The sequence below is a fragment of the Cheilinus undulatus genome, linkage group 13 (genome assembly GCF_018320785.1).
Source record: "Cheilinus undulatus linkage group 13, ASM1832078v1, whole genome shotgun sequence".
NCBI classification, from domain to species: Eukaryota; Metazoa; Chordata; class Actinopteri; order Labriformes; family Labridae; genus Cheilinus; species Cheilinus undulatus.
In genome coordinates, this window is record NC_054877.1 from 11,514,247 (window position 1) to 11,531,185 (window position 16,939).

The following is a 16,939-nucleotide window of genomic DNA, read 5'->3' on the forward strand; positions in this document are numbered from 1 at the left end:
TCTGCACGTGGCCAATTAAGACAGGAGAGCACTTAATATTTGAGCTATTAAAAACTGTCTCTAAACATGGCCAAGAAATGGACCTGTGACCTACATACCCCACAGTGTGAGGGGTTAGCCCGGCTGGGGGCAGCTTTCATTTGACACTAGCTTGACAAATGCCCCTAAGATTTTAGTGCTGTAGCAGAAAAAGTCATAAATCAGGTATTTCTTTTCTTTAAGTACTTTATAATGGTATAAAATGTCTCCAGCATTTGCTGCCCCAATCCAAAGCATGTATTTAATTCATTTTTGTCAACTTCTTACCCCTTTCTCACTGTATGAAATGTGACAGGCTATTTTTTTCATGCTCTAGACAGCTAGCTCAAACAGAGCCAATAAGAGATCTATGAATCAGATTTATCTAAAAGTATGTTTAAAAGACAATACAGACAAAATAAAATTAAATCAATAAAAAGAAACCTAACAATATCAAGATCTAAAGGTCATTTTCAGTTTTTATTATATTCAATTTCATGTTTATCTTTTAAGAAATTTTTTAGTGAAAAGGTTATATGTACTATTTTATTCAATTTACTTTGGTAGATCATTTCCAAGAGAATATAAAACATGAAAAAATTTAAGGAGCAGCCACCTCATGTTGGAAGCAACAAAAGGACATTTAAAAATTGAAAAAAAAAAGTGTGTAAGAATAGTAGAAAAAGATCAAGTATGATTAGATTTTTGAGGTATTTGGGTATTAATGTAAGGACATAAAATATTTAGTAAGAATTATTAGGCACAGTTAATTCTAACAAAATATAATAAAGACCATTATAAGGAACTGCACCCAGCTTAAGCAAGAACATAGTGGAAAAATAAAGACAAAAGCAAATGAAACATGGTGAAAATCAACCCAAAATGTAACTTATATTTGATAACTAATGTTAGGACCTAACCTGGCTCTTATTAAGCTCAGATAAATACATTTTCTCCCTCTCTGTTTGGCTGGAATGAAGCTGTAAGAGAAAGGAGGAGTTGTGTGCTTGCTCCTCAGCTGTCTGTATGAACACACTCCAACTCCACATGCTGAAATATTTCCTCACTGCTGCTAACTGATCAGGATCAAATGCCAGTTACATAATCAGGTATGGTACATACTCAGCCATCCTGTTACTTTACTTTAACATATGTATATATACTTTAACATATGTATATATACTTTAACATATGTATATATACTTTGACATATACATATATACTTTAACATAAATATATATATATATATATACTTTAACATAGATAGATAGATAGACAGACAGACAGACAGACAGACAGATAGATAGATAGATAGATAGATAGATAGATGTCAGAGCTGCTGAAATATTATGAAATAAGAATGATTATTTCTAAAACTAAATGAAAATTTGAATGTTGACAGGCTTTTCTACATCAAATAGCTTTAAAGAGGCACAGTATGAAAAAAATATGAAAAGATATGTAAATGTGCTTTACAGCTCTTGTAATGGGTCATGGGAAAACAGTCAGTGATGAACCTAAACCTATTAAAGTAGTTTGTAAAAGTTAAACAGTTGCTGGCGCGCTAGTAGTCGAGTGGTCAAGGCGCACACCATATACGCAGGTAACCCGGGTTCGAATCCGGCCCGTGGCACTATTTCCTGCATGTCTCTCCCCGCTCTCCTCCCTGTTTCCAACTCTATCCACTGTCCTATCTAAAAAAGGCCAAAAATAAATCTTTAAAAAAAAAAAAAAAAGTTAAACAGTTGCCTGCCTGTGACACGAACAGCTGTGCAGCTCCACAACATGTGATGTGACAACTGTGCAACATAACGAATAAATACATCAATTTGTTGTGAACACTTTAAATAATCAGTTATTGTCGGTTTTATTGACTTGTTGTTGTAGCCCTGGTGACAAGTGATTTTTTTAAATTTCAAGATGCATGAAGTTATTTTGAGTTGAGACTAAAAACTTAAGTTGAGTACACTAAATTGCTTGGTAGCAACTGAAGCAATTTTTTAGGGTACGTTTAACAATTTCCTCTTTTTCAGTGCATGGGAGTTTATCTACTGTAAGGGAACTACTAGAACAAAAAGTAGATAAAATTTGTTTCAAATCTGGTTTTGCTGATAACTGTGACTGAGTAACTAAAGCAGCTTTTCTGAAATATAAGAACAACATTATTTGACCTTCTTCCAAAAATGGCACACATTGTTCACAAGCAGGTGTTTTCAACTCAATTCTGTGATGTTTGTGTGTGGGTTGAACTCAGGTGCGGAGACGGAAGCAGTTTTAACAGTTTATTTGTGAGGATAAGTGCACCAGGGAAGGGGATTCCAAGAGTCCAGGAGGGAGTGAGGGAGTGCTGGAGCTGGCTGTGGTGAATTGAGCAGGAGGCACTGGAAAAAAGGAGGAGAGGCACGTTAGCGACAATATAGACAAAATGCAAACACTAGAGATCACTGGAATCATCCAAAAAGCACAAAGAACTTCTCTGAAGGATCACGAGAAGGAGCCTGGAGACGACGTTTACCGTGAGGTAATGTAGACAAGACTCAGGCGCTGTAGAGAGCTGCAGCCGGTCCTAAATAGCAGGAGTGATTAGATGATTCGCTGTAGGTGAGCCTCTCCACAGCACCAGGGGGGAAGGGTGAACGCCTCAGGAGAAACAAAGTAAAGTTAACAGCCAGCAGCCAGCTCCGGAAACCGGAAGTTCCATAAAATTAAAATGCTCAATACAACATAAACACCACAGTACCCCCCTCTCAACGGACGCCTCCTGGCGTCCTGCCAGGCTTGTCCGGGTGCTCCCTGTAGAAATCCCGAAGAAGGTTGTCGTCTAAAATAAGTTTTCTGGAGATCCAGGAGCGCTCCTCCGGGCCGTACCCCTCCCAATCGACCAGGAACTGGTAAACGCGGCCTCGGGGTCTGACGTCCAGGATTTTGGACACGGTGAAGGCTGGGTGGTCATCGATGATCCGGGGGGGAGGAGGGGCGACGGTAGGAGGGCTCAGGTCACTGGAGGATACCGGCTTGAGTAATGACACATGGAAGGTGGGATGGATCTTCATGGATTCAGGGAGTTTGAGTTGTACGGCAGAGGGATTGATGACTTTGGTGATCTCGAAAGATCCAACGTAGCGAGGGGTCAATTTTTTGGATTCTGTCTCGAGGGGTAGGTCTCTGGAGGAGAGCCAGACCTTCTGGCCAGGGAGATATTCCGGGGCAGGAGTGCGGTGGGCGTCAGCCAGTCTTTTATTGCGCTCAGTCGTGCGCGAGAGTGCCGCCTTGGCTGTCCGCCACACCTCTCTGACGCGCTGGAGATGGTGCTGATCACCTGTTCTGGAAACAGGGGGGGTTGATACCCGAGGCAACACATGAACAGAGACATACCAGTAGCAGAACAGGTGAGAGAGTTGTGGGCATATTCAATCCAGGGGAGGTGAGAGCTCCAGGTGGAGGGATAATGGGCAGCAACGCAACGTAAGGCAGCCTCCAGACTCTGATTGGCCCTTTCAGTCTGGCCGTTGCTCTGTGGGTGGTACCCAGAGGATAGGCTGACTGTGGCCCCCAGCTCCTTGCAAAACTCTTTCCATACACGTAATACAAACTGGGGTCCGCGGTCCGACACGAGGTCGCTAGGAATTCCATGGATACGGAAGACATGGAGGACCAACAGGTGAGCCGTCTCCAAGGCAGAGGGAAGCTTGGGGAGAGGGACGTAATGGACGCCTTTGGAGAACCGGTCCACTATAGTTAGGATGACGGTGTTTCCCTCAGAAGGTGGGAGACCGGTGACGAAGTCCAAGGCTATGTGCGACCATGGACGACCAGGAGTGGACAGGGGATGAAGTAGGCCAGCAGGGGGTTGATGAGAGGCTTTACCTCTGGCACAGGTGGAGCAAGCAGCCACGAATTCACGGGTGTCTCTCGTCATGCCCGGCCACCAGAAACTCTGCTGTAGGAACCCGAGGGTCCTCTGGAAACCGGGATGGCAGGTGAGTTTAGAGGCGTGAGCCCACTGGAGCACTGGAGAGCGAGCTGAGTCCGGGACGAAGAGACGGTCAGGGGGTCCAGTTCCGGGATCCGGTTGGGCTTTCTGGGCGTCCTTGACTGCCTGGATGATGTCCCATGTGGCAGCACCGACGATACAGGAGGGGGGAAGAATCAGGTCCGGCTCAACACTCTCACGAGAAGGGGAGTCCAAACGAGAAAGGGCATCAGGTTTTGTGTTTCTGGAGCCTGGCCTGTAGGAGAGGGTGAAGTGGAAACGACTGAGAAAAAGGGCCCACCGGGCTTGGTGGGAGTTGAGCCTGCGAGCCGTGTGCAGATAGGCGAGGTTCTTGTGGTCTGTCCAAATGATGTAGGGCTGTCGCGTGCCCTCCAGCCAGTGCCTCCACTCTTGTAGAGCCCATACCACAGCCAGCAGCTCTCGGTTTCCCACGTCGTAATTCTTCTCGGATGGGGACAAACGACGAGAGAAGAAGGCACAAGGGTGAAGCTTCTTAGTGACGGGGTCTCTTTGTGACAGTACAGCCCCGGCTCCGGTCTCCGAGGCGTCCACCTCCACCACGAATTGGAGGGTGGAGTCCGGGTGCTTGAGGACGGGAGCTGACGTGAACAGAGTCTTGAGCCTGGTGAATGCCTCAGCAGCCTCAGGTGACCACCGGTAGGGGGAGCTAGGGGAGGTGAGCCTAGTGAGGGGAGCAGCCACCCTACTGTAATCTCTAATAAACCTCCTATAAAAGTTTGCGAAGCCTAGAAATCGCTGGAGTTCCTTACGGTTACATGGGACGGGCCAATCAGTGACTGCTCTGATCTTAGCAGGATCGGGTTGTAATTGGCCCTGGGCAATGATAAAACCTAGAAAACTGACTGATGGGGTATGAAACTCACATTTCTCGGGTTTGACATAAAGTCTGTTCTCTAGTAGCCTCTGGAGGACTAAACGAACATGTTGCTGGTGTTCCTGGAGTGACCTGGAGAAGATAAGTATATCGTCAAGATATACGAACACGAAGCGATTGAGCATGTCCCTGAGCACATCATTAATGAGGGCCTGGAAAACTGCGGGGGCGTTAGTGAGACCAAAAGGCATGACCTGGTATTCGAAGTGGCCAATAGGGGTCTTAAAGGCTGTTTTCCATTCGTCTCCCTCTTTAACTCTGATGAGGTGATAAGCATTTCTTAAATCTAGCTTGGAGAAGACCTGGGCTGAACAGAGAGGCTCGAAAGAGGGGTCAATGAGGGGAAGTGAGTATTTGTTTTTCACAGTGATGTCATTAAGTCCTCTGAAATCGATACAGGGGCGGAGTGTGGAGTCTTTCTTTTTGACGAAAAAGAAACCAGCTCCTAGAGGAGACGGGGAGGGACGGATGAGACCTGTGGCTAAAGAATCATGAATGTAAGTCTCCATGGCCGCCCTCTCCGGGGCGGAGAGGTTGTACAGGCGACTACTCGGCAGGGACGCGCCAGGGAGCAAATCGATCGCACAGTCATAGGGACGGTGAGGAGGGAGAGAGACGGCTAGGTCCTTGCTGAAGACCGGGGCTAAATCATGGTATTCCTGAGGGACATTGGATAAATCAGGAGGAGTGGGAGTGACGGAAGGACGACTGACCGGTGGATTGGCTGAACGCAAGCAGTGAGAGTGGCAGTGTACGCTCCAATTGGTTATGGTAGCGGTTTTCCAATTGATCTGAGGATTATGTAATTGGAGCCAGGGGAGACCTAAAACAACGGGAGCGTGAGGGGACGGAATAACAAACAGCTGAATTTTTTCACTGTGATTACCCGAGATAATGAGGGTTATGGGGGCTGTCCGGTGAGTAACCTTAGCCAGCAGCCTGCCGTCTAAGGCAGTGACGTTCTTAGGAGTCGGTAAGGGTTCAAGGGGGAGTTGGAGCTGTTGAGCTAATGTGTCTTGAATAAAGTTGTCGTCAGCTCCGGAGTCAACAAGCACACTAATGGGCACGGAATCGCGCCCCCAGAGGACACTAGAGGGAACGGCTATGCGCAGGGGAGGGCTAGAGGAGGAAGAGGTCTGGCTCACCCGAGTGCCCTCGTTCACGGGTGAGCCCTGTCTTTTGGCGTCTGGGGACAAGTAGCGAGAAAGTGACCTGTCTGACCACAGTAGATACACAGTCTAAGGTTAAAGCGTCTTTGGCGCTCACTGGGGGTTAGTCGGGTGCGGCCTAACTGCATGGGTTCATCAACAGGAGTGGGGGAAAAGTCACGGGAAGACCTAGTGTGTTCAGGAGACTGAAGAGCAGACTGACCAGAGGGGGGAGCTACGGGACGGGAGCTGGAGGGCCTTGCTGACTCCTCTCTCTGCATCTTGCAGAGGTTGCACGGTTGTCAATGCGAATGGCTAGTGAAATTAAACCCTCAAGGGAGTCAGGTTCATCCCGGGAAGCGAGTTCATCCTTAAGCTCACTAGAAAGACTCTTAAGAAAAACCCCTTTGAGCTCGGTCTCCCCCCACCCGCTCTCAGAGGCTACAATACGAAAATCAATGGAGAAATCAGCTACTGATTGGTTACCTTGGTAGAGGGAAAATAAACGTTTGGCTGCTTCTTGGCCCTGGAGGGGATGATCAAAAATCCGACATAGTTCACTAGAAAATAACGAGTAAGAAGCTAACACTGGGGATTCTCTCTCCCAAACAGAAGTGGCCCAGCGGGAGGCTTTCCCACGTAACAAATTAATTACAAAAGCTATCTTGGCCCTGTCCGTGGGGTAACTCAGGGGCTGCTGGTCAAACACAAGGGAACATCTTAACAAAAACCCACTAGCGCTACCTATTTCTCCTGAGAAGAAATCAGGGTGAGGTACATGAGGCTCTCTATAGTGGGGGAGGGGAGGAGAAGGTGAGGGATCTACTGAGGGTGGCTGAACACTGACAGGTGGAGGCTCAGGAGTCGGGTGGTGAGGCTGAGTGGCTGAGAGTAACTGCTCGGATATGCTGGAGACCTGGGTGTTGAGAGTCGGAAGAGATTGCATGATACCTTTTAACATGGACTCGTGATGTCCTAGTCGTTGTCCTTGGTGGGTGATTGCTGTTTTGAGGGTGTCCGATTCCGCTGAGTCCATTTCTGGCCTGAGTCTTCTGTGATGTTTGTGTGTGGGTTGAACTCAGGTGCGGAGACGGAAGCAGTTTTAACAGTTTATTTGTGAGGATAAGTGCACCAGGGAAGGGGATTCCAAGAGTCCAGGAGGGAGTGAGGGAGTGCTGGAGCTGGCTGTGGTGAATTGAGCAGGAGGCACTGGAAAAAAGGAGGAGAGGCACGTTAGGGACAATATAGACAAAATGCAAACACTAGAGATCACTGGAATCATCCAAAAAGCACAAAGAACTTCTCTGAAGGATCACGAGAAGGAGCCTGGAGACGACGTTTACCGTGAGGTAATGTAGACAAGACTCAGGCGCTGTAGAGAGCTGCAGCCGGTCCTAAATAGCAGGAGTGATTAGATGATTCGCTGTAGGTGAGCCTCTCCACAGCACCAGGGGGGAAGGGTGAACGCCTCAGGAGAAACAAAGTAAAGTTAACAGCCAGCAGCCAGCTCCGGAAACCGGAAGTTCCATAAAAATAAAATGCTCAATACAACATAAACACCACAAATTCAACTTCATGCAAATTGTTTATTTGTGCCAAATAAAGATAACCTCATTCCGTTTACTAATTTTATCAATTTTTTAAAATAGGTTTAACAATTTAATTTTTACAGTGTGATGTCAGCGGTAAAAAGCTTTAAAAATAAACAGAAATTGGCAAATTAGTGCTTCATATATAACAAAAAGGTTAATTAACCTCTTAATGAGAAAAAAACAGTTGTCGAAAAAATGGCAGATTCTCTGAGGCACATGAACACAACAAACTGGTTTGTGTTCATTTTGGCACACCCTGTGGACAGAAACGTATTTCTTATCTTTAAACTAAATGCTTTGTAAATCTGTGAGAACAATTTTTATCAAAAATGTCCTCCCACTTACTTTAAACAGGTGTTTTAGTTATCAAGAGCCTTTGCAGGGGAACATGTCAAATAAAAAGATAACTTTGCAGCATACAGCACATGCTGGTAACCACTTCATTCGACACCTAATCCCTGGAAGTAAAAGTTTCAGGCATTCAAAATTTCTTAAAAAAAAAAAAAAAAACTTGACACTGATGGTCTTGCTTGCATTTGTAGCTTAAAGAGATGTACTGACATTAATACCAGTTTGTTTCATAACAAGCTATTGTCACCTCACAGGAGCTTTAATGTCTCCAAAATATGTCCTTAAAGTTTCTTATTACAGCATTATGGTGTTTTTTAATGTTTGTATTCTTAACTACAGTCCCATCCTGCTTTCTTTGTACAGTCAGATGTTTCATTATAATTAACAGACTTTGCCATGAAAATTAAAATTTACCCCCTGTCTGCAGAAGATACTGGCATTAAAAGTTGCTATAAAGAAATAAAAAAAAAAAAAAACTTGACACTGATGGTCCTGCTTGCTTTCATAGCTCAAAAAGCTAACTGTTTATGTGCCTTTAACCACTCCATTTGACACCTACACCCTGGCAACAAAAGTTTCAGGCATTCAAAATTGCTTTAAAGAATTAAAAAACTTGACATTCATGGTCTTGCTTGCTTTCATAGCTGAAGATGTACTGACATTAATACCAGTCTCTTTCATAAAAAGCTAATATCACCTCACAGGAGTTTTAATATGTCCAAAATATGTCCTTTAAACTACTTATTATAGCATAAGAGCTTGTTTTAAATGATGACATTTACAATAAAAATCCCTCCTGCCTCTTTGAACAGTCAAATGTTCTATCTATCGAAAGCCTTTGCGTGGAAATATAAAATAAAAAGCTAACTTTTTTGTGTGCCTTTACCCACTCCATTTGACACCTACCCCCTGTCAGCAGCAGATTCAGGCATTACAAGTGGTACAAAGAAATGTACTGACACTGATATTAGTCTGTTTCGTAACAAGCTAGTGTCAGCTTACAGGAGCTTTAATAAGTCCAAATGCATCCTTTAAGTTGCTTATCTCAGCATTATGGGGTGCTTCAAATCATTTTTTAGTGCTTCAGTTGTTCACATATGTTCAGCCTCAGTGAGTCATTCATTCAGAGCTCTATCACAACTGTTCACATGCCTGGGGGTCCTCACTCACTCATACAGGGGGGTCTGATCAGCATGTGACAGCCGCTCGTCTCCTGTGTCCCTGCCTCTCCACCCAAATATGGACGCCCCCTGCTGTACTTTTTGGCGTTGCCATAGCGGCGAATGACGTGGGAGCACATGCCAACCCATAAGGTTCTCACCTTACCCCCCCCCCCCCAACTTCTGTAGTGGCGTGTGGGGACCGGCCCCTTAGTCAGTGCCGGCTGTGGAGCGCATGGTGGGTATGTGTGGGTCAGTAATTGGCTGTGCACTCGTTAAATATATTCCTCTGACACCCCCGGCACTTAGCCTAAATATAAAGTGAGAGAGCAGCCGCCCTACGCTCCAGGCCAACTGTTGGCATGTAAAGACTGTCAGAAACGCATCACAAGACCCTGAAATACCCCCAACACACCCTCTGCCAGGTCTTGGGACAGGGCTGGGTGGTGTACAGTGTGAGGCAGATACAAAGATCATATATGTAAGGAGGGGATGCACAGCTTTGAATATAAATGACAAAGGGTATAAACACTTTGATGTGTCAGTTATAACTGCAGTGATTCATTTAACGATCAGAATATAAATGGAGATAAGAATTACAGCCTCCAAAGTCCTCATCTTATCCACTGATATCAAAGAATCAATAAATCAGACAGTTTCCCGCTCTTTGTTTCACCTCATTTCTGTGATGATGCCGCTGGCACAGGGTACAGTGAAGTGGATGACTTTTTCAAAGGATGCTCAATCTTTACAACCTGTAAAAGCAAGTAAGACAGCTTGTTTGAGTGCTTGTTCAGGCACATTTTGCTCTAAAAAATACAAAGTTAAAGTCAAATTAATTTATGAAGCAGATTTAATACTGTGACTACAGTGCTGTTCAACCACAGCAGGAAGTTAACTGGATAAAAATCACAGTGAAAGACAAAGAGCATGTGACTGACAAGAACAGAAGGCCTGAGGGATCCACATTATATATATCCATATACATACACATTATTATGACTAACTGAGATTTCAGCTGTTATCTTGAGATTTAAACTTATTCATCATTACCTTGGGATAACAGAACTGTTGTTGATTTATCTCATCATTTTCATATCACAAAGCTTGTTTTCTTTTGATAATGGGATAATTTCCTTTGTGATTTAGAAACAAAACAATAACCTGGTCACTGTGGTAGTTCAGACTACAAAATATCAAGTTGCACACACCTGTGAGCACTGATGAACCAGCCATCTGGAAGTTAAGCAAATGTCAGAGGGGGAGATCATCTGGGCCATTCAGAGGGGCTCTTTATTCCACCAACTAAAAAGGATAAAAAGCAAATTATTCCATTTTTCTAAAGACGGTTTTAATTTCAAGTGATGATTTTGAGTATAAATCTACTTTGGCTGTCATTAAAAGGGCTAAATCTGGAGAAAGAAGAGAGTCTCATTATTCAAATAAAACCCAGCATGAGTTCTATGGTTCTCAAAGCTCCATACAAGTCAGTCTGTGAGGATTAATTCTTTATCTTAACAGTTATGTTGGTGTTGTTTTTTCCTTATCCCAGTCCATCGCTGCCTCTAAAGCTCTGTATGTTAAACCAATATGTTTGTTTTTCACTTAATAACTCTTGTGATATGACATAAAGCTGAGATCTCGGAAAAAAAAAAAGGAAATTACCTCTGACAGTTTGACGAAGCAAACTATGTATGGGTAAATGCTTGCTTAGGGCTTTTGAACAAAAACACAATACTAAATTAAATGAAACATAAGCACAACAAGAAATCACAGCAGATAACACACTTTAAACAGTAATAAAAAAAAAACTGCCATTGAATTCTATGTAATTTTATAACACTTTTGCATTGTTAATCCTGCATGTTAAGTTTATTTCATTAACATTACATTGTAAAATAAAATGACTTGAACTTACTTTAAAAAATGTGGAAACTTGTTGCTTCAAAAATAACAAGTAAACTACACTTAACTTTTGTGAGTTAAAAGAAGGTTTAGTGCCAAAAGGCATTCTGGGAAAACTTTGCTGATTTGTCATAACTCAAATAATTTGAGTTATAGCAAAAATACTTACATTCGGCTCATAAAAACAGAGACTTTGGATTTTTAAGTAAACACAACTTAATTTGTTTAAACAAAGTTAACTAAAGTGAATGGAGCCCTTTAGCTGTTATGGCCAAGAAGTACAAGTAACTTGTTTATAAGTATTTAGAACAGGTTACAAAAAACTGAGTTAATTCAACCAAATGTTTCTGAGTAAAATTAATGTTGCTGTTTACAGTGTAGTGTCTTCTGTATGCATGTTGTACAAAAACACTACGTTTCTACAGTTTCAAGTAAGTAAAAAACTTGTTTACGCATGTAGGCTACCATTTTTGTGCAATGCATTCTGGGTAGTGGTGTTGTCAGGTTCTCCTATGAGCAGTTTTATCATTAAAACCTTTTAGAATTTAAATCCAAATGCCGCTTAAGTGAAGAAGGCTTTTCTTTAATGCAGACAGAGGTCATTCCTTTAAAAAGATATAAAAGAGAAGCAAAGCCAGATGACATCAACACCCAGAATGCCTTGCACAAAAATGATATCCTACAAGTGAAATTATTCTTCAAATTTACTCTAAAATCAACATGTCTTAGAGCAGGGTTCCTTTTAATGCCTGAACGTGTGAGTTTAGCACAAAATACACTTACCAAAGGATAAAGCTAAGGATTTTAATTTGAGGTTGTTTATCTACTCCATACATTGAAAACAAAAAACATCACTACATCAATAATCATTAGTTGGTCCCAAAAATAAAGTTAGGGTGTGCATAGTCCACAAGGCTTCTGTAGATCCTTAAACGGCTCTAATTTAATTTTGAAATTCAAGGACTTAAAAAGTCACATCTTTACTTCTGTGTGGTCTTTAAATGTTCAATGTCACCCTAAGACATGTCTGAACACATAAAATCTACACTGTTGCCTTATCATAATATGTAGCATGTGCATTCACACAGTGTGAGAGGAAGAGAGGAGGAGAGGCAGGGAAAGTTTGCGAAATTTTACCTAAGGGCACATATGTGGTGCAAAAAAAAGGTTTGGGCCTTAAATCTGATTTAAAAACACACAGCAACCCTTAATCAGTGTGTAGGCTGTAGTATTTAATGTCATTCTTTAGGGTATGGGTGGGAATATTACAGAATCCTCCTTTAGGAGACAGAAACCTTAATTGTAGATACCTTTCAATATTTCATGCACTGATTTTTTCTCATCTCTTAATCATACTTTAGATTTGTTGCTTGGTGTTGACTGTTGCTGTAGTTATTGTTGTTAAACTTTCATTTTTATCCTATAAATGCTTAACTTGTGCCTTCTTTTTTATGAACAAGTTATAAATGAAATCATCAATCAAATAAAAGAATTATCTCCATGTTTTTTTTAATTTCCTTTACATCTAAATACCAGTTGAATGGGGATTATATTAACCCCCCCTGTTTTTGTTCTTTTGGAGGGTAACTTCCTCTTTGATTCATACTTTTATTGGGGCTCTTAATCTTATCTTTATGATAAGGAGCCTCATTTAAGAGCCAATAATCATAAAGTCTCTGCTGTAAAACGTGAGGAAAGTGACCTTTATCTAAACATCGTGGGTGTTTGATAAGTAAAGACAGAAAAATAAAAACACATGACACATGAAGTGGATTCAGTGGCTTCATTTAGTTGTGAGACACAAATCCGTCCTCCCAGTGGGCTTTTTCTTTCTGTCACATTCAATCACATCGTATCTGACGCTGATGTTAAACACTGGGCGGTCCAGAGGTGGCTTATCTTTTAGAAAAAGTTACACAGGGTTATACAAAACACAAAGTTTCTGCCATTAGTTTTTAATAAGTTACAGGATTAACTATTTACAAGTCATGCTAGAAGAACGACTGGGGTCACACACTGATGCACAATGATATTTACAAGTCTATACACAGATCCTTTGCTGCCCCCGTCCTGCTGTGGAGACAAAGAGGACACAAGTTACTAAAAAATGAATGAAACAGTTGTTGATGGTGTGTTTGTAAGAAGTAGGTTTGGATTTATTTACCTATAAGTTGTTCAGCAGGGAGTTCTGAATGCTTTCATACACTTTGCCGTAGATTTCATCCTTTGAAGTCATCCCATCGAGGTATTCTGAGCAGAAAAAGATGAATTTGATGAATTACATGGCTGATAAAGCTTAAAGGAAAAGGAGAGGGTATTTAAAGTTCGATGGTTTTTGATATCCTGAGGTGAAGAATTGGCTAAACTTACCTATTCTGTCACAGTTGTTCTCCATCTCTTTCCTGTGTTTCAAGTACATGGGCCAGACATGGCCATCGAACAGGTCAGGGGGGTCGGGGACTGTGTATGTCCTTGTACTGCAGAGACAGAATCAATTTAGTCATATCAGAGTCTGCTGTATCTCTTCAAACACTGCCAGAGTCTTTGTGAGAGCTCCCTACCTCCTCCTCTTCTTGCACTCCTCATAAGGAATGGAAATGTAGAAACATTTATCATAGACGTCGATAAGAGGCCTGGAGAGAGAGGGCAGGGAATCAGGTCAGTGTAAAGGTTAAAGGGCTTCTGGGTGAAACGTTAGAGCTACTGTAAAAGGAGTGATAAAAGGCAGGATGGCCCACAGGTAGTTGTAGATAAGGAACCCCTCTACGATGAGAACGTGGATGCCCTTCTCTGAGTCACCCTCCTCGACTTCAGGTGACAGGCTGACGCCGTGCGAGCGGGCAAACTTGACCGGGTTCTCCTGCCAGCCTTTGACAGTGTTCACCATGGCCTCCATGTCCAGAGCGGTGATCACTGATACACAACAAGGAGAGAGAAGAGCAGAGCGGAAATCACCACACATGCAAGGAACGCTTCGCACTGATGTGTTCTAACACACATCAGTCACCATGAGTGAATGTCTGAAGCATTCACAGAAAAGATGATTGATTAATTAATTATGTTTACGATTGATTGGTTACCAAACTAGAGAAATGTGTAGGAAAGAAAGAGTACATTACTGCATGGTTTTCCTACAGGAAATCCATTCTTACCATCCCACTGTCTAAAGCCGTCCTCCCCGACTTCTATTTGATCGGGTTTCTGAAATAACAGTCACCAATAAAACATTGCTGCAACCTAGTAACCAGCCGGAGCAGATGGCACCTGGACAGGACAAGTCAAGGACTCGTCTCCACCTAAAGTAACGCGCGATGGCACCTTCGGGTGCGGAAAAAAATCGCTTGGATGATAGCGGATGCAAAACTATGAGACAGTTTACTTTAAGTTCTTTAAAATAGATGTATTAACAACTTATGTAGGTATATTTCTTTAAATAAAGAGGTACTTTTAAAGATTAAACTTGTAGAGAGTAAAGTTTTCTTTTACAAAAATCTGCACGATACTGCGATTTAAAAGTTGCACTTTAGTCTTACAGCTCCAGGCAAAAGCCACAGTGTATTCCTGAAGTGGTTAAACAATTTAAATTAAATTAATGAAATTTATCGGTGTTTGTTGGTTATTTTTTTTCCTTGAATGCAGCCTTAAAGCTGGATGTGTTAGAGGTAAAGTCTTCTGGCTTCTTTTGAGCCAAATGTGGTTAATAATCATGCAAGAAAACTTGGTTGGTTGGTTGCAGAATTTGCAACGTGATTGGACAAAGTCTGACTTTAAGTGGGGACGTTCGGCCCTTTGATTGGCTGTCCAGGAGACAATCAGCCAGATGTATTACTAGGCTACTGAGACCACAGGACATCTGCAGGTCAGACTGGGGGATACAAAATGTCCTCAAGGGCAAATTTAATGCAACAAATTAACTGATACTCACCTTGACTAATCATTACATATCGTATAAAGCTACTGTATCTTACAACTTAGCATAAGATTGATTTAAGCTAGCTTTAAAGCTCAAAGGAAATGAGCCTCTAGTTCATCTTACCTTGAAAAAGTCATCCTGATGTACAACACAACAGTTGGGTAATGTCTTTAGAAGTCTATTTGTCAAAGTGGTCTTTCCACCGTTGGTCACTCTGAAAATAAGAGACACCTTGATTAGTAACTACTCAGGATTCAACATTTTTAATTAATAAGCTAATTTTAAATGATACTCACCCTCCAATGCCAATGATGAACTTCATTTTTATTTATTGGTCACCTCTGGAATTCAGTAAATAAAAGAAGGGAACGCAGCCAAAGCAAACACTCAGCCAAAGACTTCCTCTATAAAACCTTTCCTTCTCTCTCCTCCTCCGCAGACGTTCCCCCCTTTTACTACTTCATTGATAGACAATCTCCTCAGCGGGCATTTAAAGGATTTAGCTGCAGCGTCACAGCCTCTCACCCCCTCTGCCCCCTATCTCTTCAGCCAATCAGATGCTTCTTTACAGCTGGGCTGCACCAATGAGGAAGAGCGGGACCTGCAGGGCCTCAACATTTACATGAAAGTAGATCCTAAATTTTCCACCTGCTGTTAGAAGTCTGTGAACTCGAGCCAAATACATGCATGACAAATCCCACAGCTAGTAGGGTTCTAGGAAGATAATGAAGAAATATGTGGCGACTGAGCTGTGAAACACAAAATTAATTCTCTTTGGAGAGAGCTGAAGTCACATGAGGAGACTCAGGCTGAAGCTACTGTGCACTAATGACTGAGTGGAGCTTTAAAATTGTTTTATTACTAATTCAAGTGGGGTTTAAGTCATAACTTCTTTAGGATAATCACATAGGGGAAGCTCAGCAACAGATGCCTCCTATAAGAGGGGAAAACTGTCTTAAGACTGTAAAGAAAGGAGGCAAAGGTTCAAATAATCATTAAATTTGACTGAGTTTTACAGTGGAGCATAAAGTCAGACACTGTTACTGAGGCATCTGTGTGACAGCTGTGAGAAAAAACTGATTCTTTGGGTTTTTTTAGGGGGGAAGTTTCCATGCTCAGACAGCCCCGGGTGGGTAAAAACCAGAAGCTCTATTTTTAGTCTCCTGTTGTGTGAGAGTGTCTGCTGCGTCACGAATATTTCTGATGCAACCACCCAGCATACGTGTCCATCATCCATGTGACCACAGTGTCTCGAGTCACAGCTATCAGTCTGATAACTTAAGCGCCCGTTGCTTATCAGCTCTCCTCCGGATGTGTGAAGTGAAACCTTGTGATTGTTGTGTTTGTGTATGAATAGCTAATGCTTTGATTGTGTTACTGTAGGTGTGGAGGAGGTGAACTTTGAGTCCCGACTATCAGAGCACATGGTTTCATGTTCAGGGCTTCGTCTTTCACTGACAATCCCAATGGAGATGTTATTCCTGTCGACACTGTGCGATATGATGTGAGCGTCTTAAATCAGAGGAGATTGGCAGCTTTGAGGTGTTGTCATTGTGTGATTTTAGGCAGAGGATATGTCACATTGTGATTCAGATGCAGAGATTACAAAACTGGCCCATATAGGCTGACGCATGTAGGGCACAGAAACAGATGGAGATATTTGGAACATGTGGTGCACATACTTTCTTCCTCTTACACTTACAGATCACACAAGCCTCGCTTGACTTACAGTTTATGTGAATTATTGTGTTAATTTTGGTGTCAGAGTTCCAGTTTTACACTAAATTTATGTTTCTTAAAACCTCTTAAGGTACAATTAAAACTTTGCTGGAGTTAATCTACTTTCACAACAACCAGTGGCCACAATTCTAGCTGTGCTATTAAGTTTCTATTCAGTCTCTTTTCGTACATGAATGTACTCTAAATTATTTACATAACAAATATAGATCTACAGTGCTTAACA

At 42.3% G+C, this 16,939-nt stretch overlaps 1 protein-coding gene across 2 annotated transcripts; it reads right to left on the reverse strand.

Moving 5' to 3' along the window:
* Positions 1 to 12,832: 12,832 nt before the first annotated feature.
* LOC121520514 (nicotinamide riboside kinase 2-like) lies at positions 12,833 to 15,424 on the reverse strand. Of its 2 annotated transcripts, XM_041803995.1 has the most exons (8): positions 15,273 to 15,424; positions 15,100 to 15,190; positions 14,216 to 14,264; positions 13,802 to 13,976; positions 13,625 to 13,696; positions 13,434 to 13,540; positions 13,228 to 13,313; positions 12,833 to 13,136 (listed from the first exon to the last, which is right to left on the reverse strand). In XM_041803995.1, the coding sequence occupies exons 1-7, from the start codon at positions 15,296 to 15,298 to the stop codon at positions 13,228 to 13,230; spliced, it is 606 nt and encodes a 201-aa protein (XP_041659929.1). In that variant the 5' UTR covers positions 15,299 to 15,424; the 3' UTR covers positions 12,833 to 13,136. The 2 variants fall into 2 exon arrangements, with proteins under 2 accessions (XP_041659929.1, XP_041659930.1); XM_041803996.1 differs by lacking the exon at positions 14,216 to 14,264 and having other exon boundaries at positions 15,273 to 15,320.
* Positions 15,425 to 16,939: the final 1,515 nt, after the last annotated feature.

Excerpts from the sequence above, each read along its gene's own strand:
- LOC121520514 (XM_041803995.1), bottom strand. The coding sequence starts at position 15,298 with ATGAAGTTCATCATTGGCATTGGAGG. Across the intron at positions 15,191-15,272 it reads TTCATCATTGGCATTGGAGG|AGTGACCAACGGTGGAAAGA; the intron begins GTGAGTATCATT and ends TCTTATTTTCAG. Across the intron at positions 13,541-13,624 it reads GAGTGCAAGAAGAGGAGGAG|TACAAGGACATACACAGTCC; the intron begins GTAGGGAGCTCT and ends CTGTCTCTGCAG.